The sequence below is a fragment of the Artemia franciscana genome, chromosome 4 (genome assembly GCF_032884065.1).
Source record: "Artemia franciscana chromosome 4, ASM3288406v1, whole genome shotgun sequence".
In the NCBI taxonomy this organism is placed as follows: Eukaryota; Metazoa; Arthropoda; class Branchiopoda; order Anostraca; family Artemiidae; genus Artemia; species Artemia franciscana.
The window spans coordinates 50,335,263-50,351,726 of record NC_088866.1 but is presented as its reverse complement, the minus strand read 5'-3'; the positions used below and the strand labels follow the sequence as shown (position 1 = coordinate 50,351,726).

The window sequence follows — 16,464 nt, the reverse complement described above, 5'->3', positions numbered from 1 at the left end:
GGGTATTGAGGAGGGGACGAAACTCTTTTTATACGTACAAATTTCTATTCGTTTTAAACTTAAATGTTGGTCTTTACTTTCAGTTGAGAAAAACTTGTTTTTCTTCTTTTTAATTTTTGAATGCTTTTAAATTAATGTATGTTTTGATTTTGCCTCACCGTACATGAATAATTAAAACGAAACTTGTATATTAATTTTACTTTTTTTTTTAGCTAAATGACTTTCCAAAGTTTTCATTGGACTATTTTTAGAAGAAAGGACAGAGAGGGGAACTAGTCGCCCTCCAATTTTTTGGTTTCTTAAAAAGTCCACTAGGACTTTTAATTTTATTTTAAGAACGTTTAGATTAGTAAAAGACATACGTAACTTACAAATTAACTCACGCAATAGACTTCTGTGTTTGTTTATTTTTATTACGTATATTAGGCAGTTTGCCCCCTCGTCAATAACTCACTCTTTAAACTAAAATTGAAATGTGTTCAAGTTCTTTAAGAATAACCCCTGAATCACAAAGGCCGTTTAAATAGAATAAATAGCTCTTTTGAAATTACAAAAAACACTTTAGCATAAAGAGCGAGGAATCGAGGAGGGGACAAAACCACTCACATACATGATAATTTCTCTTCATTTTAAATTTTAATATTACTCCTTACTTTCAGTTGAAAAAATTTGTTTTTTTTTTCATTTAATTTCTAATTGTGTTTTTAAATGATGCTTGAGAATCCAGCACCCCTTTTTATGGAAATTCTCTTCCCCCATCATAAATTCTCCCATGGATATATCCTCTAACGTAACCTCCTCCCAACTACATGAAGAAACCCCCTCTGAAAACTTCTGTATGCTTCCCAATAACCAATACTATAGGTAAATAAAGGGCAAAGTTCATAACTTGCAGCCCTTCGCCCGGGGACTGTGGGGAATTAATTCGTCCTTAAGATATAGTTATTAGATTTTTGACTAAGTTAAAAAAAATGGCCATCTGAAAATTTTGATCCGGTTACTTTGGGAATTACCTGAGCGTGGGAGGGGCCTTAGTTACCCTCCAATTTTTTGGTCACTTAAAAAAAGACACTAGAACTTTTAATCTCCGTTGGAATGAGCCCTCTCATGACATTCTAGGACCACTGCAAAAATATAATCACCCCTGGTAAAAAAAAAAACAACAAACAAACATTTAAACAAATAAACACGCATCCGTGAAAAAAAAATAAATACAAATTCAAAATTTTTGCAGATAGGAGCTTGAAATCTGTGTGTATGCATCTGGTGAAATACAAAAAGTCAATATTGTCAGTTAATTCTTGAAAACAAATTAGTATTGGGTAGAAACCTCGAACCGAATTTTTCATCCTTTTGATACATAGTTACAGGGGCACAACCGGGGCATTTTGCAGAAGTAGAATTTTTATTTTTTATTATTTATGTAGCTATAACACAGTTTCTTAAATAGTAGTTTACGTTATTTTATAAACAATCTCTCACATACCTTAATTAAAATTCTTACGCAGACAAATTAAAAAATTCTTGCTACGCCAGTAACCAATTCAAAGGAAGGTCAATTTTTTGTGCTGGAGGCAAATTTCTCCTTAAACAATGTTAAACCTTTACAGGTAATTTAATAACAATAAATTAGGACATTAAGTTGAATATTTACTATATGATCTTTAGAATCTTAACGAAAATCATACCATCAGATTCAGTTTGTTTGTTTGTTGTTTTTTTTTCTTTTCCCCAGGGGTCATCGTGTCAACCAAGTGGTCCTAGAATGTTGCAAGAGGGCTCATTCTAACGGAAATGGAAATTTCTAGTGCCCTTTTAAATAACCAAAAATAAATTGAAGGGCACCTAGGCCCCCTCTCACGCTAATTATTTTCCCAAAGTCTGCAAGATCAGTGGATCCATTTTGATCCAGTGGGATCAAAAAATATTTGATCCCACTGGATCGACATTCGATCCAGAGAGGGTGAATCCCCTCGTTTACGTAATAAAAACTTGAGAATACAGAAGTTCGTTACGAAAGCTAATTTGTAAGTTACGTATATCTTTTACTCATAAAAACATTCGTAAAAAATTAAAAGTTCTAGTTTCTTTTTTAAGTAATCGAAAAATTCGAAGGCAACTAGGCCTCCTCCCTCGCCCTTTTTTTCTCAAAATCTTCCTATTAAAACTATGAGAAAGCCATTTAGCCAAAAAAAAACATGCAAATTATTTTTTTTCATTATTTATGTGCGGTGAGGCAGGATCAAAACATGCATTAATTCAAAAGCGTCCAGAAATTAAATAAAAAAAGTAAGTTTTTTTTAAATGGAAGTAAGGAGCAACATTAAAACTTAAAACGAACAGAAATTATTCCGTATATGAAAGGTGCTTTTCCTCCTCAACGCCCCACTCTTTACGCTAAAGTTTTTTACTGTTTTAAAAGTAGAGTTAAGAGAAAGTCAAACTTTAGCGTAAAGAGAGAGGCCATTTTCTGTTCGTTTTAAGTGTTAATGTTGCTCCTTACTTTCATTATAAAAAAAAACTTGTTTTTTTTCATTTAATTTCTGAAAGTTTTTGAGTCAATGTATGTTTTATATTGGCTCTCCGCGCATGAATAATTAATTTATAAACAATAAATTATTAATTGTTAGTAATAAATAAACGTAAATGACGAATTAACTTACGTAACGATCTTCAATATGTATATATTTTTATTACGTATATGACGCGATTCGCCCCCTTCGTCAATACTTCCCTCTTTACACTAAAGCTTAAATTATGTACCAAATGTTTAAGACTGATCCCTGAATCACAAAGGACGTTGAAGAAATAGTTGAAATCAATGTAGGTTTAACATGGATGAGACGAATCCCCGTTTATACGTAATATTTTATGTTCATATAAGTTTTAATACTGCTCATTGCTTTCAGTTGAAAAGAATTATTTATTTCCTTAATTTTCTTTTTTTAATAATGGTATAAAATACACCCCCCCCCCCATTCATGGAAAATCTCATCCCCCATGAATAATTTCTTTATGGAAAGATCCTCCCACGTAACCCCAACCCCCAAGGCGAATTTCTGCAGAACCTGACGTATGATTTTGCGTTTTGAAGAACGATTATCAAGTCCTCAATATAACTAATCTCTTCCAATCTCTTCCAATAATAAAAGAACTTCCCTTTTAAGTTAAAAAAAAGAAATAGCGTACAAACGAGCTATTGAGGAGAGGCAGCCTCCTGAAATACGTGTTATTTACTGTCCGTATTAAGTTTTGATGTTAACCCTGAATTAAAGTTATGAAAAAACAAAATTCTTATGAAACAACTAATCATTTTTTAAATAATGTTGTTAAATCAATTTCCCACTCCGAGAAAAATTTCATTTTCCCACAGGATATTTCTCTACTGAAAGATTCTGTCACGTAACTGATGTCTGTAGTATTTTCAAAATTAATTGTTCAAAGCATAGTAACAGAACGCGATACAGGTAAAAATTTGTTATTTGTACTCGTTATACATAAATTGAATAATTCTCAATTGAATGAATGAACGAAAGAAAATATCTTCGCCCTCAGCCACATCCAACTCATTTCAAGAATAGACGTTAATAGGTAAAGACAGTGCTCTTCGGTGAAAAAATGGCTACCTTTAATTCAATGGTAATGTGTTTTCAGTTTATGGGGTGGCACAGAAGTAATAAAAAAATAAAGACATTCAAAAAGTGAATAAATGTTAATGGAAGAGCTATATATAAAAAGTAAACTGAAAATATAAATAGCAGCAAGAAAATAATGGAAACTACAACAAAAAACCTAATCTAAATACTAACTCTATACATTAACTATTTAATAAAAATATACTTACCATATTGTTCATGTCTTTGGGACGTGAACTGTACCAAATACAGTAAATTAAACATGTGTTATCGCAGATTCGACTTTTGGATTGTGTTTGGTGTAATACGTAAATACCTACTGAGTTTTCATAGTAACTAAAAATTTTAAATTTTCTTTAAAATGTTACAGTTGTACATTCTTGAACTGGCCGAACCCCCCCCCCCCCCCTCCGTTATAAAAACAATATAACTTTATCTGTTATCAAAAGTAAAAACCTAAATATTAAAATAAAATGAAAGTAGTTTATGAACTGTAGTAGCATTGTTCATATTTTCCGTTTATTTAAGGTACCAAAGTAGAAGTTAATACTTCATCGGCTTATCCTTGGCTTCAAATCACACGATTACCCGTACAATTTTAGGATACATCTTTCAATTATATATTATATAGTTATTTAATTATGCTTACTAAAAAATTATATAATACATATGTAGCTCATTATGTGTATTGTCAATGAGTTTTGACACCCGTTAATTATGTTTTATGTTTTTGTTTGCTCCGTATATAAATGGGGCTGCAACCTCCTCGACCGCTTGTTCTTTAGGCTAAAGTGAAACTCTTTCTCACAACTCAAATTTTTTAAACAGTAAAAAACTTCAGTGTAAAGAGTGGGGCGTTGTGGACGTAACAGCCCCTTTCATATAAGGAATAATTTCTGCCCGTTTTGTTTTAATGTACTTGAAGGAAAAAATATATATATATTTAATATATGAGCGTTTTTGTATTATTGCATTGTCGATTTATGGGTTATAAGAAAAAATATCGCAATGTAATAAAGAGTCATTTTATAAGTATAGAATGTGTATTAATAAAAACAATTACATGACTGCCCTTCCCAGCCCCCAAGTCGAATTCCTGCAGGTCCTGAAACACGATTTTGTTTTTTGAAGAACGATCACCATGTCCTAAAACTAAGTAATTAACTTATTCTAATAATAAAGTGATCTCCTTTAAAATGACAAGAAAATAGCGTAAGAGCGAGCTATTGAGGAAAGGCAGGCCCCTTAAATACGAACTGTTTTTCTTTTCGTATTAACTTTTAATGCTAATCCTTGTTTAAATGGAAAAAAAACTATGTATTTATGAAATAGCTAACCGTTTTATTAAATAATGTAGTGAAGTGCATCTTCCCCTCCGACGATAATTTCATTTTCCCTTTACCAAAAGATTTTCTCACGTAACTGAAGTGTACAGTATTTGAAGAATTAATTTTGAAAGGCATAGTAACAGAACGCGAAAGAGGTTGATACTTGTAATATGTAAACGTAATGCATAAATTGAACAATTCTCAAATGAATGAATAAATGAAAGAAAAGATCTTGGCCCTCAGCCATATCCAACTCATTTCAAGAATAGACGTTGATAGTTATACATAGTGCTTTTCGGGGGAAAATTAAAAGAAAAATGGCTACAGTAAATTCAATGGTAATGTATTTTCAATTTATTTGGCGGCTGATACGCATTACACCAAACACATTCAAGAAGTGAATAAAGGTAAATCAAAAAGCAATGTAATAAAATATGATGGAAATATAAATAGTAGTAAGAAAATAATAGAAACTACAACAAAAAGCAAACCAATATGTTAAATTTATACATTAACTATTTAATATAAATATACCTACCTCATAGTTAATGTCTCTCAAACAAGTGAACTGTACCGAATATAGGAGGGTAAGCATGTTTTTCGCAGATTCGAATTCTGGATTGCTTTTGGTCTCATACGTAAATACCTATTGACCTGTTCATAGTGTGAAAAATTACAAATTTCCCTTATAATGTTACGGTTGTACATTATGTAAGTGGACAAATCCCTTCTCCCCCCAAAGTAAAATATGACAAATTTGTCTTTTATCAATAGGGAATGATTTTTAATACCTAATATACTTATATGAAATGAATTCAGTTTATGAACTGATGTAGCAGTGTTTATATCTTATGTTTATTTAGGGTACCCAAAGTAAAAGTTAATACTTTGTTGGTTTATCCTTGGCGTCAAATCATACGATTACCCGTACAATGTTAGATTTTCCCGCATAAATCATATAAATTATTTAATTATGTTTAAAAACAAATTATATAATGTTTATGTAGATCGTTTAATATATTGTCAGTAAATGTTGAGACCCGTAAATTATGTTGAATCTTTGTTTCATCTCAGTTGAATCAATTAACAGGTAAATGTGTAAGACAGACGCAACACGCGAATACAAGAAAAATAAAAAATAAAGTTATATATTGGACCATAGGTGAGTTTGGGGAAAAATATAGTTGGACTGCATGCAAAATTCGACAGCTACGATTATTCTGTATACTAATAAGTAATAAGTGTTTAATACCGTCACTTTATGAGTGGGGTCGGGACTTTGACCTAGTTTATTTAACATTTAATTGTTTTATTTGTATAATGGTTAATATTATGAAGGAAAAGTTAAAATTTTTAGTAATACGAGTAAAGTAACCCCCAATTCCAAAACCTATAGAAAGTATCCCATGATTTTGTGAGCTACAATAATGGGTATCACATTCAAATTGGGAATAATTTTATAAATTCTATAATTTAATATTAAAAAAAATAATGACCGGAGACCCAAGACCCTTCCCCCCGTTAGAAGAATTCCTATAGAACGAAAAGCATGATTAAGCATTTTTTTTTAAGGATTGCCTCATCCTTAAGTAGCTAATCAATATGTTATAATTTGTAGGATGCTTCCAAAGAAGAAATGAATTTACAATTAATGGACGATTTCCTTCAATCTGGCCAAAAAATTCCGATTGACGAGGAGATTTTGGCCCTATCTCAACAAATAGTTTTGGCCGATTGGAAGAGAAAAGGGTAATCATTAAAATGTTTTTCTAAAAATGTTATAGTTCCGAATGCTTAAAGCCTGATTTTGGAAGGAATTATATTAATGTTCAAAAATTTAAAAACAAGTTCCTAAAAACTTTCATTTAAGAAAGATATAAATTAGCGTTATTATTCATACCATATTATTTATGCCTACGGTAACATGCCTGCTTCAGGCAGTAAGAAATTGGAAAATAAATTAGTTTGCGAACTGATTTGCTGAATTAAGTGTTGCGTTGTTTTAGAAAGTTCAAATTTTAGTTTTGAACTATTCAATTGAATAAATTAAAAAAAAATTATGTACGCAATATGCCAAATGTGTGTTATTATTTTTCCTTGTAAAAAGGCGTATCATCAAATTATTTTACCAGTGACTTGCAAAAGGACAAATCGTTCGTTTGCAAGTTGTAACTGTAATTGTATTAATCAGATGTGGTAGCGTATTACCTTCATAATGATTAAGTTACTAACTCAAACATTATAACTGCCAAAAAGAAAAATAATATAAATTTATTAAGCAGTTTGATGTCATATCTAATTTAATCTTAATTTTAAATCAATGAAATGGATAGATGCAATATTAATATTGTAAAAAAAAATTTGTAGTCGTAAATGGTAAATCCTGAGTACAAAATGGGGCATTTGTCATTAATAACTTTAAATGTATGTAATGAAAAGAATTATTTTACAAGCGATTTTAAATAGTCTATTTCTTGTGGGCATAATTTCTCTCCTTATGAAAACATTTGAGTTTAAACCAATGAAAATCGAATTTTTTCCTGACTTTCCGAAGTGAATTGGCGTATTTGTGCCATACGTGAAATGTTTTCTATAGAATTGAAATATATAATTTGGAACAATGTATTTGATAATCACCAATTTTTTGTGTTATGTTTCAAATGTGTCATTTATTTTATTTTAGAAAAAATTTGCTTTTCTGAAAATAATTTTTCCATATATTTCTGAATTAATAAATTATTTTTTTTTCACGATACTATTGTAATCCTGTTGACTAGGTCTATTATCATGTTACCTTCATATTGTTTCAGTCTTTCAGTTAAGCCCTATCACTTAAAAAAAGAAAATAGTGATTTATTTAACGGCTGATTTTTAGTTTTAATAAAAATAAATCGTGATATGGCAATGACTGACATAGGTTATTATTGGGGCAATACCCCATATAGTGTATGGGGCAATACCCCGTATGGTGTATTTGGAAACATGAAAAGCGCTGGCGTTACCTATCCAAGATCCCTCTCTAATAATACAAGGTCTCTTTAAACTATATTCTTTGTTAATGTTTAAGATTATAAAAACCCAAAAATGGATAGAATGCGATGTTAGTATGTACAAAATTATTTGCATTAAATTTTATAAGTATACTATGGACGATGATAAAGATTTAGTAATAAGGGGCTGAGAGTCGAAATTATGGTTGATTGTAAATAATCAGAGAGCTTTTGCCCCTCCCCGATAGTTACATATCACGGATATATGAATATTAACGGAAATACCTTCCCATTAATATTTAAACTTATTCAATGCTATTATTTCATAATATAATTATCCGAGTGTTCTTTATAGTATATGATATGAGTTATTATTCATCAAAGCGGGTTACATTATTTTAAATATACAATCTTTTGAATTTACCAAACCTACTGTTTAATCTATGCTATATTCTAGATAAACAAAATGGAATTCGAGGATCATTTATATACTAAAGTGCTGAACTTTGTCAAATTGGAAAATGATTCTGCAGTAATAAGGGAATTAGAGGCCATAGCGAGGACCGATGTACCAATGAAAATTAGAGTGAGTATCGATTTAATAAATTGTCAGTAACTGAAAGACAAATGCTATTAAATTAGTACAATATTTTATAAAGTCATTTAAAATAGTTAAAAATATATAAAAGCAAAAGTTTTTAACTAATAGGTTTTTTTATGCCAATTGATGCATAATCAGTCATATGTGAAAAAAACACCGAATGTAATTAAAGATAAAATTTACTGTGGAGAAAAAAAGAAAATTCAGCAGTATATCGAATTCGTTACCACGAACTGTTTGATTGAGCTTCGCCTAATGGGAACGGCAACTGCAATTGCAACGAGAATGGCGAATATAACAATTAAAAGGCGGAGTTCGTTGATTTTTGAATTAGAATTAACATGGTGAAAGTGATAAAAGCCTTGAGTGATAGTTAATCATCCATCCTAGGGCAGAACTAAGGTATATTGGTAAAAATATGTTACTACTAAACCCAAAAATCTTAAAAATTGACATTTTTATAGCAGTACTGAACCATATATGCCATTAATTATTGGGTAAAAAATGATTACCTTAAGAATTTTGAAGCAAAAAATATCTTCATTATAAGAAAAAAGTCAGCTATCATTAGAAAAAAAAACTTCAAAACATGTAACAGAATGCTGTAACTCTATTTTGATAACATTTGCTTATAGTTTTCATTACGTTTGATTAGTGTTGGTAGTGCGGGAGTCCCGAATGATTTTCCACCTTCCCTACTGTATTTGACAGAGATAAGAGATCGATCAGCTATTAATCAATCCTTTTAATCATCCTAAAACACTTTCTCAAACATGAAAAAGTAATGTGCTCAAGAAGCTTTGTTTGTTTTAGGCCACACTATGGAAAAATAAAAAAACTGTAAAAAAAACATAACCCAGACACTAAATAAGGAAATCCATACAAAATAAAGAAAAGTGCTATTATTCACTAGAATACAGTAAAACACTCGAAAAAAAACAGCAATAACAATAATAATGATAATAAGAAAATAAAAAGTCAAGAAAACTGAAAATACCACGTGGGTAACATAGAAAAAAGACAAAAAACAAAACAAAACGTTTGAAAGTTAGGAAGATTTCTGAGAATAGTTTAAAAAGAAGCGAAGATATATCAGTCGGCACAGAGTCAGGAAGCGACAATGACTGAAAATTTGGCAATTTTTAGGGGACCATCAATGAATGTTTAAACACAATAAGCTTCCATTATGAATGATTTAGCAATATTTTTGACACGAGCTGGGCACGTGGTGGTAGAGTTCCTTGAGCAAACTGTGAAGTACTCCTTGCAATGGGGAAGTACAGCCAAAGTCGACCCAGCTTTAAATGGGTACCTGGTGAAATCTGGGGAAGGTAAGCAGGAAGTGGCTGGCCCCTACCCCAATGTACTTCCTGGGTGAAGAGCCACAAAATAGAGATCAGCACTACCGAATTTTTCCTTTGGGTCTTGTGCTGTCATACCAATTTATTTACTCCATGCACACCAAAAGATGAAAGATTTTTAAGGAAAACCTTGTGCTCAACCAAGTCAAAATCCTTATAGAAATCTATGAAAACGCCCATTAATCTAGACCTTAGTATAGATTAATATTAAATAAAAAACTAGTTTTTTAAACTGAAAGTAAGGAGCGACATTAAAATGTAAAACGAACAGAAATTACTCCGTATATGAAATGGGTTGTCCCCTCCGCAATCCCTCGCTCTTTACGCTAAAGCTTTTAATTGTTTTAAAAAGCAGAATTGTGGCAAAGAGTCAAACTTTAGCGTAAAGAGCGAGGGATCGGGGAGGGGACAACCCATTTCATATACGGTGTAATTTCTGTTCGTTTTACATTTTAATGTCGCTCCTGAAATGGGATGAAATGGGTTGTCCCCTCCGCAATCCCTCGCTCTTTACGCTAAAGCTTTTAATTGTTTTAAAAAGCAGAATTGTGGCAAAGAGTCAAACTTTAGCGTAAAGAGCGAGGGATCGGGGAGGGGACAACCCATTTCATATACGGAGTAATTTCTGTTCGTTTTACATTTTAATGTCGCTCCTTACTTTCAGTTTAAAAAACTAGTTTTTATATCTAATTTCTGAACGTTTTTGAATTAATGCATTTTCGATTTTGGCTCTCCGCACATAAATTATTAAAATGGAATTTTCATATTAATTCTTTTTTGGCTAAATGGCTTTCTCTTAGTTTTCATCAGACGATTTTGCGAAAAAAGGGGTGCGGAAGGAGGCCTAGTTGCCCTCCAATTTTTCGGTTACTCAAAAAGGCAACTATAACTTTTAACTTTTAACGAAAGTTTTTATTAGTAAAAAATATGCGTAACTTAAGAATTAACTTACGTAACAAACTTTCATATTCTTATATTTTCTATTATGTATCTGAGGGGGTTTGTCCCCTCGTTAATACCTCGCTCTTTACACTAAATCTTAAGTTTTGTCCCAATTCTTTAAGAATGACCCCTGAATCAGAAAGGTGTAGAATAAATAGTTGAAATTACTAAAAATACTTTAGCATAAACAGCAAGGTATTTATCTCCTCCTAAACACCTCACTCTTTATGCTAAATTATTTTTAGAACCCCTCATATGCGTAATAATCTCTGTTCGTTTTAAGTTTTAATGATACTCCTTACTTTTAATTGAAAAAACTTTTCATGTTTATTTTTTCATTGTTTTTTTTTATAGTAATGCTAGAAAATCCTGCGCCGTTTTCATTGAATTTCTCTTCCCCCATGACATATTCCTCCAAGGTAAGATCCTCCCACATAGCCCCCTCTCCTCAGCCCCACCCCAAACCAAAAAATATCTCTGAAAACGTCTGAACACCTCCCAATAACCATTACTGTATGTAAACACTGGACAAAGTTTGTAACTTGCAGCTTCTCCCCCAGGGACTTTGGGGGAGTGAGTCATTCCAAAGACATAGTTATTATAGTTTTCGACTATGCGGAACAAAATAGCTATCTCAAAATTTTGATCCGTTGACTTTGGGAAAAAATGAGCATGGGAGGGGGCCTAGGTGCCCTCCAATTTTTTGGTCACTTAAAAAGGGCATTAGAACATTTCATTTCCGTTAGAATGAGCTCTCTTGCAAGATTCTAGGACCACTTGATCGATACGATGACTCCTGGGAAAAAAAAACAAAAACAAAACAAACAAATAAACACGCACCCGTGATCTGTCTTCTGGCAAGAAAAAACGAAATTCCACATTGTTTTCTTATCTTTTACTGACATATAAAGCGAATTTGGCTCTATAGTGCTTGTGATAGTCTTTTGAAAATAAATATTATCTTATCGTTCAGGCTCTCAACTTAACTTAGTATTAATTGAACCTTTTCTCTCTTTTTAGGCTCTCAACCGCGTTCTCATGATACGTCCCCTAAATGCATCTGCTAATTTTAAAACGGCGAATCTATCTCTAATACGACGCTACAATCCTGACATGACCGATCTGATCCAACTGAAGTCGGTTAAGGATCTTTATAACAAAGGACTTGGGCAGGTCCGAATTCAGGCGATCCTGAAAGCCATGTCAGAGAAGCGTGGTCTTGGCACGGACATTTCGAAAAACCTCACAGAATAGAGCTTTGAAAAGGGTGTACGTCGATTGGGATACAAGAACATCTTGCCGTCACTTGTGGATGTCCGGCAAAAGTACCAAAGCTACAGGATCAAGAGAACCTATCCTATTGAACCTGTCGTGGATGAAATTCTCCTTGAATGCATACTTCATCAGTCATGGATAGGTCTGACGTTAGCCAGGAGCCAGGAGAAACATGCAGGAATGGGTGTTTATCAGAGTTTGCCTTTCTGGGAGAATCAAGTAGTAGTTGAATATCACGGGAAGCGGATGGCACCCATGGAAGCCAAAAACTCCTCCAGACCCTCAAAGGAGAAGAAGATGGAGGCAACTACATTTTGCATGCCACAGATTATTCAATTGACGCAAGACAAGAGGTCTGTGATTGCCATCCCCATCAGACCTGTTTTGGGCACTTCATTAATCACAGGGCTAATGAAGATGGCCCAAACCTAAAATGGAAGCAGTTGGTGGTGGAAAATGTCAAAAGACCATTTCTGGTTGTAGCAAGGGATATCTCGACGGGCGAAGAACTTTATTACGATTATGGCGTCAGACCTGGTGACTTCAATGAAGGTCAAGAAATGGTTTTTCTCATGTCCGGTAAGGCCAGGAAACGCCGGAGAGATGCAGCCGTCGCGATGGAGAATAAGAAACCAAAAGAAGTCGGTGATGCATCGTCAGGGAACTTAAAACCGAGGACAGCAAGGGAAATTCAAACACAAGACGATTCATCGAGCAAGTCAGAAGTCTTGGCAATTCATGAGAGAGAAGAAGAGAAGAAAAAGGGAAAAGTAGGCAGCTGACATTTTCGACTGTGGTAAAAAATATGACGGCTGCGGCAAAGCAAATAGTTGCCGCTATTGAACAAATAAAGGCCAAGAAGACAAAGAAGAAAAAGAAGGAGAAGTTTTTAGATTTTTTTAACGACTATTAAAAGTCGCTAAACTATAATGGTATTCTCTGTCAATTCTTTTCTCTTTCAATTCTTTTTTATTTCAGTTCTTTTCTCTTTCAATTCTGAAAAAAAAAACAGAAAAAAAATAAAAAATTCAATTATTGAATTACATGACACAGAGGATGAGGCATACTGGGGGAACCTCTTTAAAAAAGACTCGCCACTAGCCTTGACCTCTAGGGTGATGTGGAACAAAGGCATCTTTTCCAGGTTTCATTCTCAAGTCCCTTAAAACATTTAACTCTAATTTAACTACGGAAAAGCAAACAATGTAGTTGGTAGCTGTACCTGATCAATTTTGTAAATGTACCTGATCCCTTGTGTGGATGCATCTAGTCCCTTTTGTAGCTGTTTTCACTTATTACCCAGAGTAGCTGTTTTTCAGTGTCCCAGTGTCCCTTTTCTCTAGTACCTTTTTCCTCGTGCCTGTGTAGCAGTGGAGCCAGTCAATATTGGTGCTGATTAACAGAATTTACTACATTGGCAATTCAAGAAAATTTATAAGTGGCATCAAGACTGGTTGATTTCCGTTTATATTTAATTATGTTTAGTGGGGTGTATATTTTTGGTACCCCATTATTTTTGTAAGGGCAGATCCCCCACCCTAAGAAGGGGAAACCGAATAAACGTGTCTAATAGCGTGTATGGGGCTCTGTGTATTTTTGTGGCTGTTTGTGTGCATGTGTGGCTGTTGGTGTATGCATGTGTTGCACACACACACACACAAACACACACACGCACACACACACACACACACACACACACACACACACACACAAACTAAACCTCGTGTGTGTGTGTGTGTGTGTGTGTATGTGTGTGTGTGGTCTGCTTAAGAATCTTGTGAATCAGGTACTGTTAAACTCTCTACAGTATATAATAATTGTGGACCTAAATACTGACATTAATCGATCTTCTGTGAGAAGTGAATTGCTTTTTGAGTGTCTTACTTCGTACCACGTTGTGCCCAAATCCCACAATTTTTCATATGTTCATCATTCTGGAAGCACAAGTGATATTGACCATATTATTTGCTCGCCTGGTATTATCTCTTCTTCTGCTTCTGTCCATGTTAACGAGCAAGATACTGACCACATGCCAATTTCAGCAACATTTACAATGGATATTGATCTATCGGAAACCAATTGCTCGCTAGAAAAATCGAAGTGGTTTGAAAAAAGTAATTGGAGCAAAGCCAATATACCGCACTACATCTCTACCTTGACAACCCTTCTTTCTACCATACGTGTTCCATATCATCTTCTTCAGCGCCAGGTACCTACGAATGGTAAAGCCGATATTGACTGTTATTATAGCCAACTTGTGATGTGTATGAAAAGGGCAGAAGAAGCTGCCGTACCTCGACAACGTATTCGTAAAAGAACACAAAAACTTATCTGGTCAATGGGCCCTTGTTTAAAGTCGATAAAAAATAAAGCAAAATTATGGCTCCAGATATGGAATGAATGTGGTCGGCCAAGTTCTGGGTGTGTCGCTGGTATCAAACGTAAGACTAAAACCAATTATAAACGTTATCTGAGGTCGGCACGTTACCGCGGTATGGATTTCCCTGTAAGTAGGGAGGATTGGCGAAAAGTGATCAATTCTGACAAGATAAATGATGAAACTATGACAAGTAATTGCCTTCCACCTTCAGCTTGGTATAAACATTATTTTTCGATTTTTTCAGTGATTAATTATTCAGTGCATTCTGCATATACTCGCCTTCTTACCCTCCTCTTTAGTACAACGTTTTCGCAACGCCATATAGTGCCCATAACTTTTTCTTCCGTAATTAATGCTGTTCAAAGTTTAAAATCTGATTCAATAGATAAGGATGGCATTTCTAAGATGCATACGCCGATTGAATGCACCCCCCTTATATCTCACTTTTAGCTTCTTTTTCAAATGTGTCTATGTACTTCATACGTACCTGAGAGTTTTCTATGTGGAACTGTTTCGTCAATTTTAAAAAGGGAAAAGTCACCGACTGATTGTTCTTGCTATCGACCTATTACTATATCTTGTAATATTAGTAAGGTTTTTGAGTAAATCCTTCTACCATTTTTGACTAGTATTATTATTAAGATTGACAACCAATTTGGTTTTCGAAGTGGGGTGGGTTGTCAGCATGCACATAAGATTTTGTCTTCTCTATTGGCTGATAATTCTTCCAAGGGAAATGGTCTTTATATTTGTGCTTTGGATCTTTCGAAAGCGTTTGATAGTGTGGTCCATAGTCAGCTCATTTTTTCCTTGTATAATTCTGGGGTCAATCTCTCCGTTATAATGCATCTTAGGTTTTGGTATTCAAATTCGTTTCTTCAATTAAGATATGCATCAGACACTATTATAAGAATGCGAAGAGGAGTTAGGCAGGGTGGTGTTCTGTCCCCTACGCTTTTTAAGATTTGTATTTCTAGTGTGCTGGCTAAGATTTCAGGTACATCCCTTTCTGGTCTTGCGGATGTTTCTTATCTTGCGTATGCTGACGACTTGCTTCTGATTAGCCGTTCCAAAAAGGGTCTTTCCTAAACGGTCGCTATAGTTTCTGATGCTTTCTCTGATATTGGCCTTTCAATTAATATAGATAAATGTGAGTTTCTTTTCTATAACTGTACTACTGCTACTCCCCTTCACTGTAATAACTTCACTATCCATCTTGTTGATTGTATTCGTTGGCTTGGTATCTCTATTACTAACAATCTTTCGAGCTTACGTTAGCGTACTGTTTGTGATATAAGTAAAAAAATTCAGATTGGCTATGCAAAAATTGTTGCAAATAGAGGGAAGTATAATAGACGTGCGCTGGCTAAACTTTATTGTACTTTCTGTGATCATTCTGTCCTTTATGCTTCAGGTCTTTTCCCCCTTCTTAATAATGGTAATTTAAAAAGAATTCGGATAAATTATTTCAAATTTTGCAAATTTCTTCTGTATCTTCCACCTTGGACAAAAAACCGGACTCTTGTTAAAAAATTTTCAGTTCCTGATATAACTTTAAAGTTGGAGATTCTTCACAGACAACTCTCCAGTACAGCTTCTGCGCGCCTATCCCCTCACCACCGTCTTATCCGTTTTTTTCGTTGACTTTGTGTGTGTGTTTGTTTTTCTCTTTGTGCTTTTTGAATTTAATTTTTTGTGTGTATTATTTAATTTTTTTTATTAACGTAAAAAATTTCTATTGTCATTACTTTTCATTTTTTGTATGTTTTGCTTTTTTGGGTGTATTTAATTGTTTGTACTCCACATTTTAATACTTTTATAGTGTTGTTGTGGGTAAGAAATAAATTATTATTATTATTATATAGTAATGGTTACTGGGAAGTGTACAGACGTTTTCAGGGGAATTTTTTGTTTTAGGGGGGAGAATTGGGGGAGGTGGATATGCGGGAGGA

General features: G+C 33.6%; 1 protein-coding gene across 1 annotated transcript; it reads left to right on the top strand.

The window, feature by feature from the left end:
* Window positions 1–3,576: 3,576 nt before the first annotated feature.
* Window positions 3,577–13,703, top strand: LOC136026546 (uncharacterized). Its single transcript, XM_065703231.1, has 4 exons — window positions 3,577–3,639; window positions 6,582–6,712; window positions 8,411–8,539; window positions 11,878–13,703. Exons 3-4 carry the CDS (start codon window positions 8,420–8,422, stop codon window positions 12,109–12,111), a joined length of 354 nt encoding a protein of 117 aa, XP_065559303.1. The 5' UTR covers window positions 3,577–3,639; window positions 6,582–6,712; window positions 8,411–8,419; the 3' UTR covers window positions 12,112–13,703.
* The last annotated feature ends 2,761 nt before the right edge of the window (window positions 13,704–16,464 follow it).

Coding starts and splice junctions, on each gene's coding strand:
- LOC136026546 (XM_065703231.1), top strand. CDS start 8,420: ATGGAATTCGAGGATCATTTATATACTAAAGTGCTGAACTTTGTCAAA. Junction 8,540..11,877: donor ATGTACCAATGAAAATTAGA/GTGAGTATCGAT, acceptor CTCTCTTTTTAG/GCTCTCAACCGCGTTCTCAT.